This window comes from Plenodomus lingam, assembly GCF_022343315.1.
Source record: "Plenodomus lingam strain CAN1 chromosome Unknown contig_3, whole genome shotgun sequence".
In the NCBI taxonomy this organism is placed as follows: domain Eukaryota; kingdom Fungi; phylum Ascomycota; class Dothideomycetes; order Pleosporales; family Leptosphaeriaceae; genus Plenodomus; species Plenodomus lingam.
Genome location: NW_027093944.1, coordinates 680,866 through 703,350, shown reverse-complemented (window position 1 = coordinate 703,350; position 22,485 = coordinate 680,866). Strand labels below are relative to the sequence as shown.

Genomic DNA, 22,485 nt, shown 5'->3' with positions numbered 1-22,485 from the left:
TAATTAGTAATCTCCTTCTCTATAGCAGGGCGCTATAAGGAAGTATAGGTATTACTAGTAGCTTCTATATATATCTATAGAGTATCTATTAATATTACTATAGTAGAGAAGGTTATTAAGAATAGATAAGTATATATAAGTATATCCTCCTTATATATAGTTAAGAAGGGTTATGCTAATATATATATACCTTAGTATTACTTAGGTATTCTTATCTATTACCTAATATAGGTAATAGCTCCTTATAAGGATATAGATAATTTAGAAGTTTATAACCTCTTATATAGTAGGTTAGAAGTTTATAAGCTTAGGGATCCTAGAGATAGTATATCCTATACTATTATAGTTAGTAGATAGTTAGAGAGGTAGTTAGGACTACTAAGAAAATTCTATAGTAGACTTATAGCTCTGCTCTTAAGGGTAAGAGTTTATAGAGTAGAGAGAAGGTTACTAATATCCCCTAGCTTAGCATTATTATAAACTTTAATAGGTAGGAGAGTAGTAACTAATTCCCTAGGTCTCTATACGTTAATATTTTAGTTATTTATAGGATATCCTAGTATAGGATCTATTCTATATTCCTAAATAGGCCTAAAAATTTATAGAATAGGTGTAGTAAATATAATATCTTAGGATTAAATAATAACATATTATTATAGTATATAAAGACAACTTATCTAGGTACTATAGCTATAGCTAATAAATATACCTTATTCTAAGCAATATAGGAGTTTAGTACCTACCTTTCTAGCTTCTATAGGAATATAAATATATCCTAGGATACTAAAGGGCTAGAGTTATTAAATAGATAGCTTCTTCCTAAAGAGCTATTTATATAGTATGCAACGTAGAGGATTAGTAGAATATAGCGCTATATTTTTAAGGAAGTTTACTAACTTTATAGCTTCTACCTAGAGGAAAAGTATATTATTAGAAAAGATTATATATTATATAATTTAAAATAGGGTTTAGTTAAACTATTCTAGTATACTATTTATCTTATAATAGTATAGTATATTATAGACTAGCCTTAAGGGAGAATGCAATAAGCGTTAATAATAGTATTTAGTATCTTAAAGGAGAGATAAGCCCTCTACGCCTTTTTATAGGTGTCTAGTGTGTTTGCTTAGTAGTAGTGTTAGACTTGGTCTATCTTGTGTTAGACCTAGGCTTAGGTATAAGCCTAAGTCCTTTATATACCCCTAACCTTCCCCCACAAACTATTGTAAAATTGTCTTTCTAGGGGTCTAGAGTTATATCTTTGTCCTCTATAATCTATATTAGGCTTTATTACTATATTTTTTAGTTTTATTATTATATCTTTATATTCCTTCCTAATTTATAACAGGCCTGTATATTAAGTAGTACGCGCGTGTAGCATCTATATGCTTATTTTAGCACCCTACTATAAAAGTTCTAATATAGCTATCCTACTCTACTATAAATTTCCTAAACTTACTTAGTTATATAGTAGACTTTCCTAACTAATTAGTCTTATCTCTACTCTTTTTCTATTAATCTAGCCTATATAGCCTCTATTATATCTCTATCTACTACTACTAGTGCTAGTAGTAGGGATCTACTATAAGGTAGTTAGACCTTATACTAGGCCTACTAAGATAAGGTGCGTACTTCTAATATTCTCCCTATATTTCCTACACTAACTTTTGCTTAGCACACATCTCCCTAAATATAGCTACTTAGTAGCTTTATTATTTCTAGTAACTTAGATAATAAGGAGTATAATAGTAGCTTTATAAAGCTACTTCCCTATAATTAGTATATTAACTAGCTTTATCTTTTTAGTAAGTATAACTATTAGGAGGGTAGTAGTAAGTTCCCCTTAATTTTTATTTTCTTTATAGCAAGTTCTAACTATATCTAGGGCGCTTATATAAGTCCTATTATCGTGGCTATAAGACTTGCACTTAGTTAGAAGCTATCCTTACTAATAACCCTAATATTTGCTAAGCCCTCTATAACTAGCTTTAGTTTTATTATAGTTACTAGGAGGATTGCCTTTATATAATAAAGAAGGGGACCCTTAGTACTTTTATAGGGAAACCTACTAAAGGCACCTATTACTAGTTTATGCTATAGTTCTACTAGCTCTACTATTATTTTAAGGATCTTATATTAAGGGCTTAAACTAATAACACTATTACTCTACTTACCTTTACTATATACTTACGCGCCTATAATTAGTATTAGCTTAGTGCTATTATTCTATCTACTACTAGTACTCTAGCGTTTCTACTTTAGTTTACTATTACGCCCTTATATAGTAGTTATAGTAATAATAATATTATATAGCTTACTACTACTACTAGTATTACCTTCTAGCGTATTAACTAGCGTATAAATAAGACCTAGGCCTAAACTAACCTTTATATTAATAGGCTTAAGAGCGCTACTAAGCGCACTACCTAAGGTATTAAGACTCTTATTATTAGTATTAAATTTCCCTTATTTCCTTTATATCTATTCTAATATTTATTTTCTTTAGGCCTAGGATACTACGTATTAGTAAGCTATTAAAGCACTACCCTCCTTCTACTACTACTACTACTATTATTTATACTTATTAACTAAGTTATCCCCTACCTACGCTACGTGCAAGCGTTACTACTATTACTAAGAGATATAGAGGTGTTAGGATAATATAAATAATAGTTTAGGGGGGGCTAGAGGGGGGTTAGTTATAAATAGTAATAGTATAGACACTACTACCTAATTATTAGCTATATTATAAAACTTTAGTAGTAGGGCACTTACTTAGAGTATTATTAGGATAAATAAAAGATATCTCTAATACCTTTCTACTTCTTAATTGTAACAAAGGTCTAAGTTATTATTCTAGTCTCCTTTTACCCTTACTTCCTAGCTTTTATATATATTAGGCTATTATTATATATAGCATCCCTATACTATTCCTTAAACCTATCTAGAGCCTTAGTATCCTATACTACCTCTAGCAGGTGCTATATTAGATTAATATACCCCCTCTATTTTACTAGGACTTAATACTTTCCTTTTCCTCTTGTATTCTTTATATAAAGGATCTCTTCTACTTCCTATTTATCTAGTATTATATCTTTATTTTCTAGAGTAACTATTAGACCTAGTTATAAGTCCTAAAGCTTCTAGCTTAGTAGCAGGTTATTAGTAGCTCTCTCTAGTAGATCTATATATATAGTCTTATACAAGCTCCCTAGTAAGTCTAATACTACTATAAGTAGAGTAGGAACTTATATTACTTTATACTTTACCTATAGCTAGTTAAACTTTTTACTTAGTTAGTTTATCTTTATATTATATATTATAAACTAAACTATATTACTTTTTAGGAACTTTTTAGCTAGGCGTTAGGACTAGTTTATTACTTTCTATTATTATTACTATTAAAATGTAATAGTAGCTTGCGCTAGCTCTACACCCCTCTATAGGTGTAATAAGAACGCTATAGCCTCTTTATAAGGATTCTTAGGCTTTACTAGTAGTAATATTATCTTTTATAGTGTATCTATAGTATACCTATTTAAAAGTAGATTTAGGCTAATACTAGTTATACTAGAGTCCCTATTATTAAGTATAAGTTAGTAGGCTAGAAGGTAGTTAGGCTAGTTAGTCTACTTAAAGCATACTATTATACGCAGCACTACCTATACTTCTTAGTTTGCCTACTCTATCCTGCTATCTATCTAGGGGTGGTATATAGTAGATAGTAACTAGTTTATCTTTATTATCTAGTATAATATTATCTAGAAGGATCTTAACTAGTCTAAGCCTTAGTTAGTAATAATAGAGGATAGGAAGCCCTAGAACTACTACTAGTTATCCTAGAAGATTCTTACACAATAATTAGCTATTATAGAGACTATTACTTTAAGCTAAATATATTTAGATAATCTATTAGTAATAACTAATAGGTACTAGGGTTTACTATCCTCTTTTGCTAGTAGGTTAACTATAAAATCTATAGATATTTAGGACTAGTATTATAACGTAACTAGTATAGGTTACAATAGACCTTATTAGTGCTTCTAGGAGATATAAGCACTATAATAATAGCAGTTTTAAATATACTACATAATATCTCCTAATATTCTATCCTAATAATAGTTATAGTGTAGTATTTAAAATATTATATTCTTTCCTAGGTATCCTACTAAACCTAATTTATATACTTGCTATATAATAGTAGTTATAAGGGGTTCCTATATTAGTAACTAAATAACACCCCTTTAGAGCAAAGTGCTGTGTGCGCTAATTATATAGTCCCTAATCTATTACTTTATATTAGCTAAAACTAGGAAAGACCTAGCGCCTTTCTAAACCGCATTAAGACGTACTTAGTATATCTTATCTTCTAGTACTACTTTGTCCTATAGTATCTGTATATATAGGTTAGTAAAGAGGCTAGCGCCCTTTAGTAACTTAGACGCCTCCTCTACTTCTAATACTATAACCTAAATTAATTTAGGGCGTATTACTAACTATAGTATTACTTTAGAGAAGTTTAAATCTTATAGTTATCTACTTAAGGTATTAGGTTATCCTATAAGATAGCTAGGTCTATACTATAGGATATACTAATATTTTAAAAGTTCCTCTACCTAGTAGCACTATTATTTGCTTAAGCTTTAAAGGCTAGTAAAGTACTCTAAGTTTTTATAGTCTATAAATATTATAAATAGCTTATAAACGCTCTATAACTCTACTAACTAACTTTTAAGACACTTAATAATAGCAAGTAATTCCTTGTTATATATAGTGTAGTTTTATCTCTCTAGCGTTAGTACTATAGAGTAGTAAGTAACTAGGCACTAGACGCCCCTAACTTTTTATAATAAGTAACCCCTAAGAGTGTATCCTAAATAGTCTACTTCTAATAATATTTCTTTAGCTAGGTCCTATTATATTAATACTAGTCCTAATATAAACGCCTTTTTTAGCGCATTAAATGCACTTTATTCTTCCTCTCCCTATTAGAATAGGGTGTTCTTCCTAGTTAGTTAGTTTAAAGGTGCTACTACTTTAGAAAACTTTATAATAAAATTATAGTAGAAGTTAGTAAAACCTAGAAAACTCCTTACCTCTCTTATATTCCTAGGGGATTCCTATTCCTATACTGCCCTAAGCTTTTTAGGGTTAGGTCTAAGTAATTTGCCTGCCTTAATAATATAGCCTAGGTAGCGTACCTCCTTAATACTAAAAGCATATTTCTCTAAGTCTAGGTGTAGTCCTACTTCTTTTAATAGTATAAGTATACACTTTACTTTTTCTATATAGTTAAACTAGTTTCCTCCTAAATAAATTAAGATATTATTAAGGTAGGCTGTTATATATAATCTAAGTAACTCTACAAGCGTAGTATTAATATATTATTAGAAAGTAGATAGCGCACTACTAAGACTAAATAGATATACTAACTATTTATATAACCTAAACTAGGTGCAGAAAGTAGTTAAGGATTTATAACCTTCTACTATTCTAACTTTATAAAAAGTAGCGTAAATATCTACTTTTATAAACTAATTTACACTAGATAGTATATATAAAGTTTCCTTAATAAGTAGTAGTAGGTATTAGTCTAAGGTTATTATGCTATTAAGCATCTAGTAGTCTATACACAGACGCTAACTACCTAATAGCTTCTTTACTAGTAATACTAGAGCTCTAGCTATAGAAGAGCTTACTTAGATCTAGCCCTTATCTATTAATCTAGTAAGTTATATTCTTAGTTCTAGCAATTAATCACGTAATATAGGGTATAGGGGACCCTATAGGGGGTTAGGCTAGGTTCTATCTAGGAGAGTTATTAACTAAATATAGTAATCTATACTACCTTAATAAGGTAGTAAACTACTTGCTAACTCTTTATTAAACAGGTCCTTAAACTCTTAAAGTTCTAGTAGCAACTTTATCTTTCTAGTTTTATACTTAGGTTTATAGGAAACTATATTACTAGTAATATAGATAGTGTATATATTAATAGGACTTCCCTTATTAATACTTCCTAGATATTTTATTAGGCGTAAGTTATATATTACTTATAATATATCTAGTATATTTATTACAAAAATTTATACCTATATATCTTCCTATTAGGGTTCTTAATTTAGTAACCCTACTATAACTAAACCTAAGATAATAGAGATATAGGTAGGATATAGGCGTCTCCCGCTCTCTTATACTACTATATTTCCCGCCTTCCTAATTATTAATTTGCCTTGTAGAATGTCTATAATAACGCCCTCTCTATAAAGCTATAGTCTACCTAGTATTAGTTAATAGGAAAGATAAGGTACTATATAAGCTAAAAGCTAAGACTACTAACTATCTAAATTATAGTCTAATACTACTAACTATATAATTCTTATACCCTTAGTAATTCCCTAGGTATGTTATAAGGGTTACAGGGGAATATTAATAAAGGTCCTACTAATCTATCTTACTAACTTTTCCTTAACTACACTAAAATACTAGCACCCTAAATTAACTATTACTTGCATATTCTCTACTCTACCTAGAAGAAGAGGAATAAAAAAGGGAGGATTATTTAACCCTACCTTAATATCTAGGGGACACTTAATAGCCTCTACTATTAATAATTCCTCTATTATAGTATCCTCCTTATACCCCTAACTTAGCCTAGGGTTAGGGGTGGCTAGTTTCCTAAATTAGGGCTACTTGCTAATACTATAACTATCTTAATACCTACTAGTTGTAGTAATAGAGTATTAGGATATACACGTATAAAATAACTACCCTATCTACACTAGGTATAGACCTTTACTAGTTTCTATGTATTAAATAGGTCCTGTAGGATCTAGTTAGGACGTAATATTAGTAGTTTAGTAGGTGCACTTAATAAGGCTGCTACTTCTACTATATTTATATTACTATCCTAATCTAAGGTAGACCTCTACTAGGGTTCCTTAGACTTACTAGCCTAAAGAAACCCTAGTTCTAGAGAGGCTATTTTAATATCTACTATAATTATCTTATATTCCTCTATAGCTATATTATAGTTTATCCTAGAGACTCCCCTATTAAGAGAAACTAAGTATATATAGCTATTAAGAGATTACTAAAGTTATAAAAGCTTCTATTTATTATTCTAGTATAAACCTCCTAATTATATAAGAAGCTATATAAAATTTATAAAGAACTCTATAAAAGGCTAATTTTAGCCCTAATATAAGTGTTCTAATATAACTTAGGTGCGCTCCTGCCTATAGTAGTTGCTATAATAGAATACTAGGTAGTTAAGAAACCTACTTATATCCTAACGCTTGCGTGTACTATCCTTAAAGTATAGTGCTATAGCGCGCTAGACTATAGGTAATAACTAGGACTAAATATATATAAACCTTGCCTCCTTATCTCTAATAAAGACCTTATCTACACGCAGTTTAAACTCTATAGTTATTTACTAGGAGAAGAAGTTTACCTTAGTGCTATTATATAGTAAGCTAACTAGGAAGGGTTTATAATATAAGGTAGGAGAGGGTAGAGGTAGCATGTTATTAAACCTAGCGGGCTTAGAGGAGGGTTATAATAGAATCTAATTGCGTATTTCCTTATTCTATTAACGTAGTATAGCTATTATAGTAAAGTCTTAAGCCTATTATTCTATTAAACTATAGACCTATTATATTAGCCTTTCTACTATATTAGGTTACACCTAGTTATTCTAAATATCTAGCGCGTCTATCTCTTATTACTATTATAGTATATTTAGAAGAAGATACTAAAATATTATAGACTAGCCTTAAGGGAGAATATAATAAGCGTTAATAATAGTATTTAGTATCTTAAAGGAGAGATAAGCCCTCTACGCCTTTTTATAGGTGTCTAGTGTGTTCGCTTAGTAGTGGTGTTAGACTTAGTCTGTCTTGTGTTAGACCCAGGCTTGGGCATAAGCCTAAGTCCTTCACATAGTAGTACTAGTTTATAAGTAATACTATTTACTATAAAGAACTTTTAGAGATTATAACTAATATATTCTCTACTATTATTAGATTTAAATATCTTAATAATAGAATACGTAAGGATATTTAGGCCTATAAGAGCTCTCTTAGTTTTAAATTAGGTATTAGTATAGGCAATAAAATCCTTAATAGCTTATAGTATATTAGCCTTAAGTTTAAGAAACTAAATCTATAAATACTATATAGTATTATTAATAAATAAGATATAGTACTAGGCACTACTAATACTTCTTATAGGTATCTTTCTAGAGAGGTCTAAGTAAATAAGTTTAAGAGGTTAGGTATGCCTTAGTAATCCTAATATTAGGATATAGTGCATAGATTTTAATTATTAATATATAGTGCATTTAAAATTATCTAGTTTTACTAGTACTAAATACCTATCTATATAAATACGTGTTAGGTTTAGTATAGATAAGTGTCCTATTACTTTATAAAATTATTAGTATGTCTTAAAACTATTATATGTATCCTTCGCCTTTATTGCTACTACTATTACCTTTACTATTGTTATTTAGTTAATTAGTAGGTACAAGCTTATAAGCGTGAATATAGAAGGTAAGGATAGGTGTTTAGTTTAGATTTATATAATACTATTAATGTGTTATACCTATAATATATAGTAGCTATTTCTAAAGAGGAATAGGTTATTATATTTACTAAAGAGCTTAAATCCTTTATATTAGATATAAGACTATAAGAATAATTAGGTACTATATAGTTTAGCGCTATAGATAGTGTCTATTAGTTCTATAATAGTAGTTAAGCTATCTAGTAAAATATAGCAAAGTTAAATAGTGCTACTTTCTTAAATAGGGAGCTTAATACCGCTAGCTATAGTAATAGTGCCTAACTTTTTAGTTAAGGATATAAAGTTATTAGCGTAGCTAGATATATATTTAGAGGCACTAGTATTAAAGAGCTATTATAGTAGGTTAACTACTATAAGTTAGTATATAGTAGCGTATATACTTACTAGTCTTAAGTATTTACTATTTAAATTTAGTAGTAGGTATAATAGTAGTAGTAAAGCTATTAGGTCTATATAGGTATAGGTAGAGTAACTAATAACTATAATAGAGCTATTAGATTCTTTAGCTTTGCTAGGAGGTTTAATAGTAGTAGTATTATTTACCTTCTACTTCTTAGAATTTATAGGTGCGTCCCCCTTTACTTAACTCTCCTTATACTTTTTAAAAGTATAGCAGGTAGGGTAGAGGTAGCTAATAAATAGTAGGTTATACTTATAATACTATATATATTCTAGAACACTATTTAGTAGTTTAGTTAATATAGGTTTTCTAGAAGCTATCTATCTTACTATATAAGTAGTAGAGGAATTTATAATATCTAAGAAGTGCTTTTCTAAGATATTAAAGATCTTAGGTTTAATATCTTAGAAGGTAGTAATATTTCTAGTAGATAGATTATTAATAATATTATCTATAGTTTTAGGTAATATAGCTAGGAAGAAGGAACCCTTAACCTAGTTAGAGTTAAATATAGTATATATTACTATAGCTATAGGTTATATAGATATTATATAGTATTTAAATATATATATTTATCTTTAATAAAATTTATTAAAGTAGATTCTTAGGTTATCTCTATTATAGTAGTAAAGGTTTATTAGTAACTAAAATAGTAAGATTAAGGTATTACCTATATCCCTATTAAACCTATTTATAAGATACTTCTAGGCTTCTAGGGAAGTATTATAAGAGGCTACGCTTATAGTAAGGTTATTATATACTAATAAGAGAAGTATAATAAGAGCTTTATTATCTTATTTATCCTAGTCTTTAGCTTTAAGAGGAAGTAAAGGCCTAGGCTTCTTCCCTAATAGAACTAGCTAAATACCTGCGTACCTAAAGGCTATAGTCTAGGCTAACCTCTATTCTAGATAGTTCTCTCCCTAAGAACCTAATTTAGGGAGTAAGGAAGGGTCTAGTCTAAAGTTAAATACTAGTTTTAAGGATGCTATAACTAGTAATAGAGGTAGTAATAGAGGGAGAGCTATAGTTAATAGAAGGTTAGGGTATAGGATAGGTGTAACCTCTAGTAAATTAGTCTCTAAAGAGCTAGAGTAGTGTAGGGATAAGCTAAATAGGTTCTAAATAGAAGCTATAATAGTAATAGATATTTAGCTTATAATATAATAAAAGTAAGATAATAATTAGAAAAGCTATAATAAAGGGCTATAAAGGTAAAGGAGTAAGATAGTATTACTAAATACTAGCAGAGAGCCTAGGCTTATAACCTAATATAATAAAAAGTATTAATTAAAGAATCTATGGCTAAAAAGCTAAGGTGGCTAGATATAGATATCCCCACTAGTCCCAAATAGGTGTCTCCCAGACAACCCGGACAGGGGAGTCTCCACCATTGGTGGTGGGCAGTCACCACCTCGGTATAAGGTAAGCACTATGGGTGATAAAGAAACAACAGAATCTATGCACTAGGACTCAGTCAGTTACAAATCCTGTGTAAGGCTGTTTTGCGGTATTTCATACTCTAGAATCGAAACATCAAATGCAAATGCCAATTTTATGGAAAGTCGTGCGCAGTAGGCACTATAGACGTTGCGAGTTGATATTAGGCCCGAAATATGAGGCAATAGTGCTATGTAGGCCAAGCCTCTAGTGATGTCATCATGCCGGTTTAGATGCCCCTTCAGTCGCTGCGTCAAGACACCTAGTACATTGGATCAAGATAGTTTCTGTGTCCTTCTTTTATACTGCCACACCATAGGTACATTGCCATCATGTGAAATGTCCATCTTGTTCCGATAGAAAGCATTGAGACTAAATTCCCTAGTTTTGCATATTTCATTTAACTCCTGTACTGACTTGCATGCTTCTGGAGTAAAGATGCTCTGGAAAGAGTCTCTCCGTACTTTTATTACTCTTGTCAACTGTATAACATCTATGTTATCTTACATGTAGGCCTAATAGTAACTGTATAAAGACCAGGCAGTCAAGGACTCAACATGCTTGCAATCCCAACGCTAACACTGCCACACATATACGCAGTGCCTTCATATCTACCCAAGTTGGTGTATTATAACCGTAAGAGAGTGAGCAGTTGGTAGGAAGTATGAATATGTATAGTACTCCATGATTTATATGCACCTTCATGAGAAAACGTCTCAAAGACAAGAAGGATAACACACTGTACTTGAAGTACTCGGTAGTATAGACAGACTCGAAGTCACATTATATGCACAGCTTCAATACAAGGTCGTCCACCATGGCGGTACGGCACTACGGCGATATGGACCATATTGAACATGTCTGTAGAGCGTACGGCGACCACTGGCCAGATAGGACCTGTACCGTTCAGTTTCTCTAGCCCGGGCATCGCGTTTAGCTTCAGCACCCCGTTCTCGAATCTCTAGACTTTTTGATCCAATTGTTGGTCATACCTTGCATCGTTGGCTACGGTAATCATGTAAGCGGGGAATTACGCACGACTACTGCTTACACAGCGCCAAAGCTTTTTTTTTAAATACATCTCCCAGCCCTTTGGACCTCAGCACTTACGTAGTCTATCCGCAAAATGCCCTCATCTCCTATTTCCCTCTAGGTACCGCATCCAACACACGCTAAGTCCAGCTAATCCTAAACATACACATGCAACATGTGCATTGCTTACGCCGAGCCCATGGTATGCGCTTACCCGCCCAGGCCTAGCGGGAGATGATTGTTCGAATTTGCTTCTTCGCAGGTTTCAACTTCGCGGTAGGATAAGTATCTAACTTGTCTGAGATTTTCTTTGTGACTTCGTTGGTAGGACAAGTGCTGTTGGGTAGTTGTTTCCTGGTGAGGCCGTCTGCTGTCGTGTACGAGTGTAGGTAGTACACTGTGTACAAGAGTCGCGTGATTGCACGTTCGTCGGGCAGTTTCGACCATGTATGTGCATGTGCATTGCGGTGCGATGGAGATGAAAAGAAAAAGTTTCGGCGTGCGCAACGCAGGCCAAGAACGGCCAAGAATAAAGAGTAATACACAGTTGTCCTTGATGGGGAGAGAGGATTCTAGGACTTAAAAATTGGTATTGGTTGTGGTATCAATGGCTATCGTCTTGGAGAAAAAAAGGTGGCAAATGGATCGCATCTTCACCTTCGTGCGCGCAGACTGGCTGCTTTTCTCTATAGTACATGGTATATCCCTCTTGATGAAAATGTATGCCTGTGCCAAGTCGCCTGGCATCCCGAGATACGCCCATAAACGCCTCGGATAAATATGTGAATCTAGTGAAAATATGCAGTCATCCAGAAAGTTTAGCCTGTAGGCCAAGTCGTTCATTCGATCGGCGTCGCACCGTTTTCCCCCATTCGCCAGCGGCCTGGCTTGCGGCATTGGCCTTGACGTCCGACTTTTTCTTGTAAATCGTGAAGTTGTTCCATGTTGTCGTCTTGAAAGGAGAAGGCGCCACTCCAGAAGCCGCAGTCAATATTCGTAGTCTCGTTGCGGGCCAGGACTTGATTCCAAGCTGCGAGATCAACTGGTGGTATACCCGGCCGTTCACCCGATTTTGCACCTATTTGGTCCACTTGACTTTGGCCTGGCATGTGATGGAAGAGTTCAGAGTTTAGGGTCCAGCAGCGAAGTCCGTAGGTCCGCTGTTTTTCACTTTCGGCGCGAGGAGGGAGTGCCATACCCTTGAAAGATTTGGGTGTCGGCGATGGTATGTTCTCGCCCTTGTTACATGCATGGAGAAGCGCGACGTCGAAAGCACGGGCACCCTTTGGCTCAAGACGTGGTGGTGCGAGATCGTCCAAGAGTCGCATAGCGGCCGATCGGGTCACAGCATAGCCGAACGAGCAGAGCGGAAACCGGGAACGATGCATCACTCGCGACTTTTCTGGCACCTTCAACAGCCCGAAGAGCAGCTGGGTAAAGGGATGCAGTTCGGATGGAGGAGGCAATGTGGGATCGGTGTACGTTATGTGCGGCATGTCGCTCAGGTTGAAGTCCTGGCGAGAAGTATCAGGCCCGTCTTCGGTGACCTCGTCAAAGTAGTCGCCGCAGTGGCCGAGGTAGAGTAGGTCCCAGTCCTCATGGTTGCCCCAGTATTGTGTGCGACCGTTGCGACCGTTGGCGAATGGGTGATGTGAGCGAACGGGTGGCAGAAGCTGGCGAGTAGCACTGGCGGCGAGTGGGATCTGTATGCTTCGTAGGCGAATGTCCCAGTCGACATCATCCTCGAGTATGAGGGCGGTCTCTAGACCGGAATCGAGGAACCTAAGCGCAAGATCGGGTCAGCTTCGTATTCCTCTTCTCTCCGATGACAGTGCAGCGGCTGCGGCTAAGACGGGTACCACCAGAAGGCAGAAAAGTAACTACCTACCATCGGAGGGCATTGTGGTGACCCAGCCAGGCCAGTAGCGAACCTCTTCGAGCATCGGGTTGACCATTGATGAAGCGCTGAACGTCGCCCTCGGTCCAGACTGGTTGCTGTGGAATGGTAATGTCAAAGTCGGTCACATTGGCGGCCTGTAGAAGGGAATGGCGCCGTTCTGAACCGTCCTTGGAGACGGCGAGGACTGCGCCGAAGCCCAGTGTTCGGTTGGCAGCTATCTTGACGGGGTGGGATTCGAACGAGGACAGCCACTGGTTGTATAAGCGGTCTGAATCTCTGCTGTGGTAGCAGAGGACGAGGAGGAAGAGGGCGAGGGCGACCAGCAGCGGTGTCGACCGCTTCTTCCTGGCAGCAAGCATGCCAGGCGACAGAACCTTAAGGAAGCAGAAGAGAAACGAGAGCGTCAAGACACATGTCTACCGAGCCAACAGGTGGTAAGTGGATATTTTGTAGATAAGTAGGCAGGCAAGTATGGCTAGGTAGACGAGAGGGCAGGAGCGTGGCGAGGGAAACAACAACGAGGGATTTGACGGGGAGGGGGAAGGGGAGTGGGGAATTGAGTCTGGGGGAGATGAATAGGACAGCAGGTGCGAGTGGGATTATTGCACATGAGTTGTACAAGGCAAGGTCGAGTGTACCTATTCCGATGGTCTTGGTCTGCCCGATCCATGGCAGGCATGTCGAGCGACTCAGGTTTGAAGAACGAGCAGGGTTGGATAAGTCCGGCCGGGGTGGTGGTGCAAGGACTGAGATTGGTTCTGCAACAAAGTGTATCAGGCTAGGTAGAGTAGACAGTAGGCGTGTAAGATGATTGCGCGCCGGTCATCAGGGGCGCTTCATCTAAGCTGAGTGGAGACTTGTGTTGAGAGTGCAGGATCTGCGGCGGGAGCAATATGGAACGTGCGACTGATACCGGTACCCAATCCCGCCGTGACGGGCGCTGACTGTGCGAGTCCGGCCGACATGTACTGTGTATCATGTACATAGTAGAGTACTGGTATCTACGGTGGTGCATCGGGGCCATGGCGGGTGTGATATGTTCAAAAGTACATACAGTATGGTATTGATGTAGAGTGAGGTAGGCAGAGAAGGTAGAGGGGTGCGGTAGGTAGGGTGTGTACGGTATATATGGTAGGCTGAGGTTGAGGACCCCTTTTCTTCTGTACTACCTACAGCGTAGTACTTATTATACAGCACGGTACCTACCACTATCCTACCGGTACTACCGTACAGTGTGTAAAACAAGTGCCTGGGTACCTGGCTGTCGGTAGCTATGGTGCCTCCACAGTAGTACTCTAGGTACACCACACACTACTGTGGCCTGTACCACGCCTCAGTCACTGCATACCTAGCTAACGTAGAGTATACCGGTAGCTATACATACTGTAACAGCCATCTAGAGTATCTATCCACCTACTCTATACCTCTGCCTACTTTGACCAACTTTGCTTGGACGCCGTGACCGAGCGGGTGGACCTGGTTTCGTCGCTGGCTCGTCGCTGGCTCGTCCCTGGCTCGTCCCTGCCAAGATCAGCTTGCAAGAAAAGATGGCTTTCACGCCCGCCCGGGTCCTTCCAAGGTTGGACTGAAAGCAGCCCAGCGTTGGCGTTTTGTCACGTGAGAGCCGGGTCACGTGTCGCCTGGTTAGCGCTTCCACAGGTAGAGTACTGTGTACATGTCAGCTACCCAGCCCCGGTAGATGGGGCGGGCAGGTAGATTGGCCGTGGTACCATGTCGGTTCCTGCTACCCCCGCCTGGTACTGTACATAGAGCTACCTAGGAGTACTCTTACTATTGTATGCATGTACATGCGGTAGCTACCTAGGTAAAGTATACTCTACATGTAGGGCTGGCTGCTTGGTGTGCTTGGGGCACTAGGCCACCCGCTACCGGTACGGTACCTACGGCTGCGGCTGACATGCGTTCCCCCAGTTGACGACGACGACGACGACGACGACGACGACGACGACGACGACGACGACGACGACGACGACGACGACTTCTTACCTAACACAGACAGATAGACAAGACAGCAACAGTGCACCCTACTCTGGAGTCTGCCAGTCTGGTTACCAAGCTCGCGTCTGGCAGCGACTCGGCATGTCGCGGTAACAGACGGGCTAGAAACAAACTACTCCAGCAGAAAAGGACGTCGTCCACCTACCTAGAAGAGAGTACGGTACCGGTACCTAGCCAGCACACAATACACACCGCACAGTTCATCCTATCCTATACCAACCAACCCTGTCTGTCGCATCGTTCCCAGTTTCTTCGTTCCTGTTCTGTTCCTGTTCTGTTCCTGTTCCTCGCCCTCGCCTTCGTCCGTTTTTGCCTTTGAGCTACTAACCATACCACCTATTCCTATCTGCGCTGGCTGTGCCGTGCTAGGCGCCTGTGACATGCTGTACGCCGCTGCACCCTGAAACCCGTAGTGCAGCGCAACCTATCGCATCGCCCGTCCTCATCCTCGTCCTCGTCCACGTCTCCGCCATTCATCCTCGAACCGGCCGTCGTCCTTTTCAGCCTTTTCAGGCTTCCCACCACCAGACCGCGCGTCGCCTCTGATTAGCCAACTCACCCTACCGCACCCTACCGCACCGCACCGCACCGCACCACATGCACACACCACCAGCGCGCCGATAAACCATGGCCACGCTGGGCTCGCCCTCCTCCCCGTCCTCTCCTTCGCGAACCATGCGCCGCCGCGGCTGGGCTAGGAAAGTCGAGCGATACTGCTGCACCGCCCTCACCTATTTCCCGCTGCTCTTCGTCTACGGCCTGACCTCGTGGGCCGTCTGGGTCGAGGCAGGCATCGGCTTCGTCCCTTCCAAGAATGTCTGGACTGGTGCGTCATCCCTCCACCTTGCGCTTTTCATCGCTCTTAGTACCAATATCTCGTCCCCTCTTCAGCGTCTCACAACACTTGTCCACTTTCTTGTGCTGCAGCGGTCGTCGCACTTGCGCAAATCACCTCACTAACGCAGTCCACTAGGCAAGTTCTCGTCCGCCCTCGGCATCTTCTTCTACCTCATGCTCAACTGGAGCTACACAACCGCCGTCTTCACCGATCCCGGGTCGCCGCTCCATGTCAACAATGGCTACAGCCACTTGCCAACCCAAGAAGGAGGCGGAATCCAATACACTTCCTTCACCGTCAAGGCCTCGACAGGCGAACTGAGGTTCTGCAACAAGTGCCAGTCCAAGAAGCCTGATCGCTCCCATCATTGCTCCTCTTGCAAGCGCTGCGTTCTGAAAATGGACCACCATTGCCCATGGTTGGCCACGTGCGTGGGCCTGCGCAACTACAAGCCCTTTGTCCTCTTTCTCGTCTACCTCACCTTCTTCTGTTGGACATGTTTTGCAGCTTCCTCGACATGGGTCTGGAGCGAGATCCTCAGCGACGGACAATACACCGAGTCTTTTATGCCCGTCAACTACGTCCTGCTCGCAGTGCTTTCTGGAATCATTGGCCTTGTCATCACAGGCTTCACCGCATGGCATCTGTGGCTCACCGTCAAGGGACAGACCACGATTGAGAGTTTGGAGAAGACGCGCTACATGTCGCCGCTGAGGAATAGCATGAAGCAGAGTCTAAACGACCGCACCTATCTCGATGCCCAGGCGAATGGGCGTCTGAGCATCAGCGACCAAATACGCGACATCCACGCCAACGTTCTACCAGGCGTCACCAGACCCGAAGAAGGCGAAGTTCCCTCCAGAAGCACATCTCGCTCGCCACGGCCTGATGAAGCCCCCAGGAGCAACGGCTATGCACACCCCAATCAGCAATCCTACGAATGGCGTGAACGCCAACTAAACCAAAGCCGCTACGATTCCTACCTCGACGAGCGCGACAACGAACAACTTCCCAACGCGTTCGACCTCGGCTGGAAACGCAACCTCATGCACGTCTTCGGCCCATCACCCCTCTGCTGGCTCGTCCCCATCATCAACACCACAGGCGACGGCTGGTCCTGGGAGCCAAGCTCGAAATGGCTAGCAGCGCGCGAACGCATAAAGCGTGAGCGTGAACACGAAGAGCGTATCCAAAAGCAGCGTGAGCGTGCTGCAGGCTGGGGCGTCGATTCTCCTACTGAACCTGAGTTTAGGCGTCCGATGCGTGGACCAGGTGGTTGGCATCCCGGCCAGTATAGCCAACCTGCCCCACGGCAGTTCCCTCGACCCGACTGGCAGCCATCCTCCCTCCGACACAGCGAACAGGCCCAGTATCTCAGCACCTCCAATGGCGTCCTGAGGCCAGGCGAAGGACGCAGAAGCCCGAATAAAGCGGATCAAATCCTCGGAAGGGAACGGGGCATGTACGCCGACGGCGATGTGCAGCTCCAAACTATTGATCGCAAGAAATTCGACCAGTATAATTATGTTTCCGAAGACGAGGAGGACGACTACGAAGTCTCAAGCGACGAACAAGCAGCAGATGCAAAGAAGGCTACGCAGCCGAAGATCGTTCCTGTGCCAACGCAGAACTGGAACGATGTACCAGAGGGCTTTTTACGTCCGGCGCCCAAGGGCAAGAAGAGCGCGAGTCGGGAGCGAATGGCATCATCGAAGAAGAACGCGAACTGGGAAGGAGATTGGTGATGATGATGGGATGAGGAAATGATGGAAATGTGGCACATGTACATATAGCGTTGCATAGGATGGCGTCTGTGGGTTGCATACCATGGCGTTACTCTCGGGTTGAATGACGAACATTGTATCATTAACATGTCCTACTTGGTTGGCCAAACCATGGATTCGCACGATGAGCTGCGCTAGCATTGATGGCCATGAAACCAGCTTTGATGTTCCCATTTTTAGGAGGCACTCGTCCCTCATTTCACGGGATCAACTGGGATCTGTCACGTGCGGTCAGTGATCTCACTTGACAGCGTCTCTGCCAGGCAATACAGCAACTTACGCTGCAAGAAAGAAGCTAAAGTCTCTACACGGTCAAAATTATACAGGAGCGCAGGAAAGGAGCGTGTCACGAAACTAGACCAGCAAGATGGATGAACATCTAACCAGCCCTCACGCAACACGCAGTAACTGCTACAAATCCTGCCTCTACCCAATCTAAACCGCGCGCTTCCTTATCCGCACCGCCATCTTCTCATGGAACCCCAACCTGCCAAACGCAAGTTGCGGTACAGGAGGCAACTCTTCCCCCTGCACAACCTCGACCTCACACAATTGCAACTCAAACTCTGTGAGAAAGACAGCCAACGTTGCCGCCCGAAAGGCGTGGGCGAGTTCCTCCCCTAGGAGTGCAGCGTCCTGATCGCTTTCAAACAAGGCGAAAATTTGCTCGAGACCTTGCATGGTAAATCTGCCAGACTCATGTCTCCGCTGTTGAGACTGCCTCGCCAGCGCCGTCCTGTCGGGTACGAGGAAGCGTCCCGGCCAAAACTGAGTCAGAGCTTGCTGTACAGACTGCGGGACTGCACTGGTCCAGACAGGAGTGTTCATGGCCAAGTCGTGCGAGAAGGCTACTGCGGAGGCGCCCTTTGGGAGTTGCCAGTTTCCGTCGAGTTCGCAGTCGCTGTCGAGGGTGCGGACAAGGCAGTTTGCGACGTGGAGGCGCTGGGTTTCCTTTTGGATGGCTTGGAGGAATGGGAGCCTTGTTAGCCCGGTTACGTCGTATTCGCCTGAGTTGGAGGCGTGGAATTTGGCGATTTCAGGGGTTAGGCGCTTGGTGAGGGAGTCGTCGCGTAGGATCTCGATTAGGGACCAGAAAGAGGGGGGTACTACGCTTGTGTTTAGACTGTTACCATGTCAGCCTTGCAAGCGTGTAAACCCTCCCTGGCTTGGGGCGTAAATGAATCTAGTGACGGGGTTTAGAGGAGCGTACCTGTGCATGATGCTCAACATCTCAGCAGCACGTGCGCGGACATTGAACCCCTCCAGCTTTGCAAGCACGTCGTCTCTTTCCTGCAGAAACTTGGACCCCTTGTCTTCATCCCAGGCGGGATCCTCTTCGCTGATTCTGGCAAACTCAGATCCGCTGTGGTGGTTCTTGAGCCACTTCTCCAGGCCCTCGAGCATCCTGTCACGCGGTGCTTCGTAGGTGGCGGTCATGAGCAGACGCGACATGCCCGGCATGAAACCTGCCACCGCCTCATCGTAGGCCCAATAATCCTTCAAGAGCTTCCTGTGCTCCTTGAGGATTGCGGAGCCGAAAAAGGCCTCAATCGTACATCTCGTAATCACCTGTTGGAAAAAGGACCAGAAATCTTCAATCTGCGTCCAGAATTTAAATTGGAACATCTTGTCATTTAGGGATCGCGAGAGAGAAGTGGCATATACGTCCGTCATGTTGGCGAGTGCAGTGCCTGTCAAATATTTCCTGGGCAAATCTACGTGGGCATGTCGAAGTGCTTGTTTTGTGCTTGTGCTGGCCCCTCGACCTGCATAGAGGTCGAGGACAGATCTAGGGGATCCAAAGACCTCTCCGTACTTGTGCAAGTCAATCGCATCTGGAACCCCTTGCTTTGAAGCTTGCATCACCTTTTCAATGTGCCCGGGATCTCGAAGTACGACAAAAGTCTGGAGGCCTGCCCTCACGACGAATGGAGCCGAGGTTCCATACTCCTTTCTTTGTCATTCTTTAGCGGAAGGTAACGGCAAGAGGCGATGATCAAACACGTACAGCAAAGTAGCGAAATACTTTTGCGGGCCCTCGTATGCTAGACTAAACGCATGGAAGATACCTGCAAATAGATATGGTATAGTTGGAGGCGTTTTTCTAGATGCTTTGCTGTTCACCTGGCGGTAGAATAGTAGTGTGGAGATGTAATAGGTGAGAAAAGGGAAGAGGATAAGACAGGACAGGAACAAAAGCATTGCTAAAATAGTATTCTCACAATGTGCACAAGTTGAAGACTTAGAAACTCACAAGACGCGTGTTCAGACGAAAGAAGGTCCCCGTAGATATCCTGACCGTCGGAAGTACCTAGCCCTGTACCGGTTACCCTAGCCCTGAACCTAGTAGGCTAGCGGCGGTCCAGATCCACGCTATCACGTGCACACCCGCAACGTCTGTTAAATGATCCAGGCCTCCCTCACCCATCGCATTCCCACCACGCACTTACAATGCCCTCGTCAGACTACACCACCGCCACGGGCGGCGCTCTAAAACTAAAAGGCGTCGGCGGCATCGAAAAAACCAAAAAGAAGAAGAAGAAACTCTCAAAAGCAACCACCGAAGCCTCCATTCCCGCCCAAGAACCCACTGCCACAACCAGCGAAGTCGCACCCCGCACCTCATCAGGCGATGATGCTGCAAAATCGCAGTCCGGAACTCCCGGTCGCTCGCTCTCGCCTGAGGCTGCAGAGCGCTCATTTAGAGAGGGAGCTGGGGGCCGTAGGAAGACGGAGGCGGAGCGCAGGCACGATGAGATGCGGCGCAAGCGGTTGGAGGAGAGGATGAGGAAGGAGGGGGTCAAGACGCACAAGGAGAAGGTGGAGGAGTTGAATAGATATCTTAGTGGGCTGAGTGAACACCATGACATGCCAAAGATTGGGCCGGGTTAAGACTGCATGGGGTTGTCGGGATGGTGGGCTAAGATTTGTGATCGAAAAGATTTTTTTTGGCATCCATATATGAACGCGCGGAATTTCTGTAGTGAGTGAAGAGTATGAGATGTGGCTGTTGGTAAGGAGTTAGGAATTCATGGACATGCAGCCGGGTCAAGAGTTTGTGGATCCAGAAGACATGAGCACAAGAGCAAGAAGACATGAATATGAAGAAGAATAAGACCTCACGACCGAGTTATGAGAAGTAAACATGTTTGGAACTCTACATCGATGCCATATCAACGACCCTCCTTTCATGTCCAAGTTACTGCCCCAACATTTCCCAAACATAACATGGTACAAAATATGGGTGTCACCCTTTTGGCGAACGCATGTAACATATTCACCTTAATTATGGCACAAAAACAACCTCGAACTTCCCAAGCCAAATCATCATCACAAGGTCGGCGGTGAACTTGTAGTCCAGCACCAGCGAGACACAAGCTCATCACTCAGTTGGCTTTGATTCTTGAGCCGCCAAAGAGAACATGGCTCAAAGTCTTCATACTTAAGCAGAAGAACTCACGAGCCAGGATGAGGTGCAAGAAAACAGCGAGTTGGCGGGAGATGGGAGGTGTATATACACATGCTGCACTGCCCCCATCAAGGCAGGCCAGACAGCGGTGTGGGAGTAGGACCAGGTACCAACGAACGGACTTCACACAGACACCTGGATTTAGAAGGCGCCGACTACTCCGAGTAGTTGCATTTTGAAGAGCGCGCTGTTCACAGCGGTAAAGAGGCGGATGTCCGTATGCAGGTTGGTGTCACGAGGAGATCCCATCTGATACCCTCTTCTTAGCGCTCAACTGCAGCATCTCCGACGCAGACTTGAATAGTGTTTTCCTCACGCCTCTAGTTAATGATGAAGTCTCGCACATCCGCAGAGTGCACTCGATTCATCTTCAATACCACACCACGGCCTTGCGCTTACGCCTTGAGCGTTCTCGGTCTTTGAGACACGGTCGCATGTACCTCAGCCACCACCTTGGGCACGTACTCAAGCTGCAGGGCAATGGGCAATCACACAGCACCAAACATGTTTGCTCGCTGACTTGGTCGCAAGAATTGTAGAAGCGGACTTGGAGTCGGAGTCGGACCATGCACGACGGGAGCGGGGAGATGTCTTGATGTGGGAGGCGAAGCGCGCAGGAGTGTTTGTAACGGCCTTTTGGGAAAAGGGAAGCCAGAGTGTTTGTTTGGCGCAGGCCAAGTGGATGGGCATTAGTTTCCGTGAGATTCGCTTCGTCAGACGTATCGGTCGAGCTTCATGCTGAAGGAGGCTCAGCCTATCAATTCCGCCTTGTATTTCCAGGCCAGGTCTTGACGATTGCCTGTATTTGTAGTATGTACCCACAGTGAATAATTTTACAGAGATAAAGATAGCACGAAAATGCCGGCTTACATAGGTTGTCGTGTCGAGACAGGCGTTCTTGGATGATTGGATTCAGTCAAATAACTCCTGTCTTCACCGATTGCCATCGAGTCATTGACAGTACCGATGGTATGTTCGCACAGGTCTCTGTCTGCAGGCATCCTTTGTAGCCTT

The 22,485-nt window shown here is 41.9% G+C and overlaps 6 protein-coding genes across 6 annotated transcripts; 3 read left to right on the top strand and 3 right to left on the bottom strand.

The window, feature by feature from the left end:
- Positions 1-12,300: 12,300 nt before the first annotated feature.
- On the bottom strand, positions 12,301-13,720 carry IAQ61_007610 (uncharacterized protein; the record flags this gene model as incomplete). The annotated part of the gene is made up of 2 exons (XM_003842204.1): positions 12,301-13,243; positions 13,350-13,720. The coding sequence occupies 2 exons, from the start codon at positions 13,718-13,720 to the stop codon at positions 12,301-12,303; spliced, it is 1,314 nt and encodes a 437-aa protein (XP_003842252.1).
- Positions 13,721-13,832: 112 nt separating this feature from the next.
- Positions 13,833-14,172, top strand: IAQ61_007609 (uncharacterized protein; the record flags this gene model as incomplete). The annotated part of the gene is made up of 2 exons (XM_066097651.1): positions 13,833-13,840; positions 13,941-14,172. The coding sequence occupies 2 exons, from the start codon at positions 13,833-13,835 to the stop codon at positions 14,170-14,172; spliced, it is 240 nt and encodes a 79-aa protein (XP_065952148.1).
- A 1,835-nt stretch (positions 14,173-16,007) lies between these two features.
- IAQ61_007608 (uncharacterized protein) lies at positions 16,008-17,963 on the top strand (the record flags this gene model as incomplete). Its single annotated transcript, XM_003842205.1, has 2 exons — positions 16,008-16,206; positions 16,354-17,963. 2 exons carry the CDS (start codon positions 16,008-16,010, stop codon positions 17,961-17,963), a joined length of 1,809 nt encoding a protein of 602 aa, XP_003842253.1.
- Positions 17,964-18,437: 474 nt separating this feature from the next.
- On the bottom strand, positions 18,438-20,204 carry IAQ61_007607 (uncharacterized protein; the record flags this gene model as incomplete). The annotated part of the gene is made up of 3 exons (XM_003842206.2): positions 18,438-19,125; positions 19,213-19,956; positions 20,011-20,204. The coding sequence occupies 3 exons, from the start codon at positions 20,202-20,204 to the stop codon at positions 18,438-18,440; spliced, it is 1,626 nt and encodes a 541-aa protein (XP_003842254.2).
- Positions 20,205-20,453: 249 nt separating this feature from the next.
- On the top strand, positions 20,454-20,894 carry IAQ61_007606 (uncharacterized protein; the record flags this gene model as incomplete). The annotated part of the gene is made up of 1 exon (XM_003842207.2): positions 20,454-20,894. The coding sequence occupies one exon, from the start codon at positions 20,454-20,456 to the stop codon at positions 20,892-20,894; it is 441 nt and encodes a 146-aa protein (XP_003842255.2).
- A 1,042-nt stretch (positions 20,895-21,936) lies between these two features.
- Positions 21,937-22,485, bottom strand: IAQ61_007605 (uncharacterized protein; the record flags this gene model as incomplete). The annotated part of the gene is made up of 2 exons (XM_003842208.2): positions 22,342-22,485; positions 21,937-22,270 (listed from the first exon to the last, which is right to left on the bottom strand). Exons 1-2 carry the CDS (start codon positions 22,470-22,472, stop codon positions 21,937-21,939), a joined length of 465 nt encoding a protein of 154 aa, XP_003842256.1. The 5' UTR covers positions 22,473-22,485.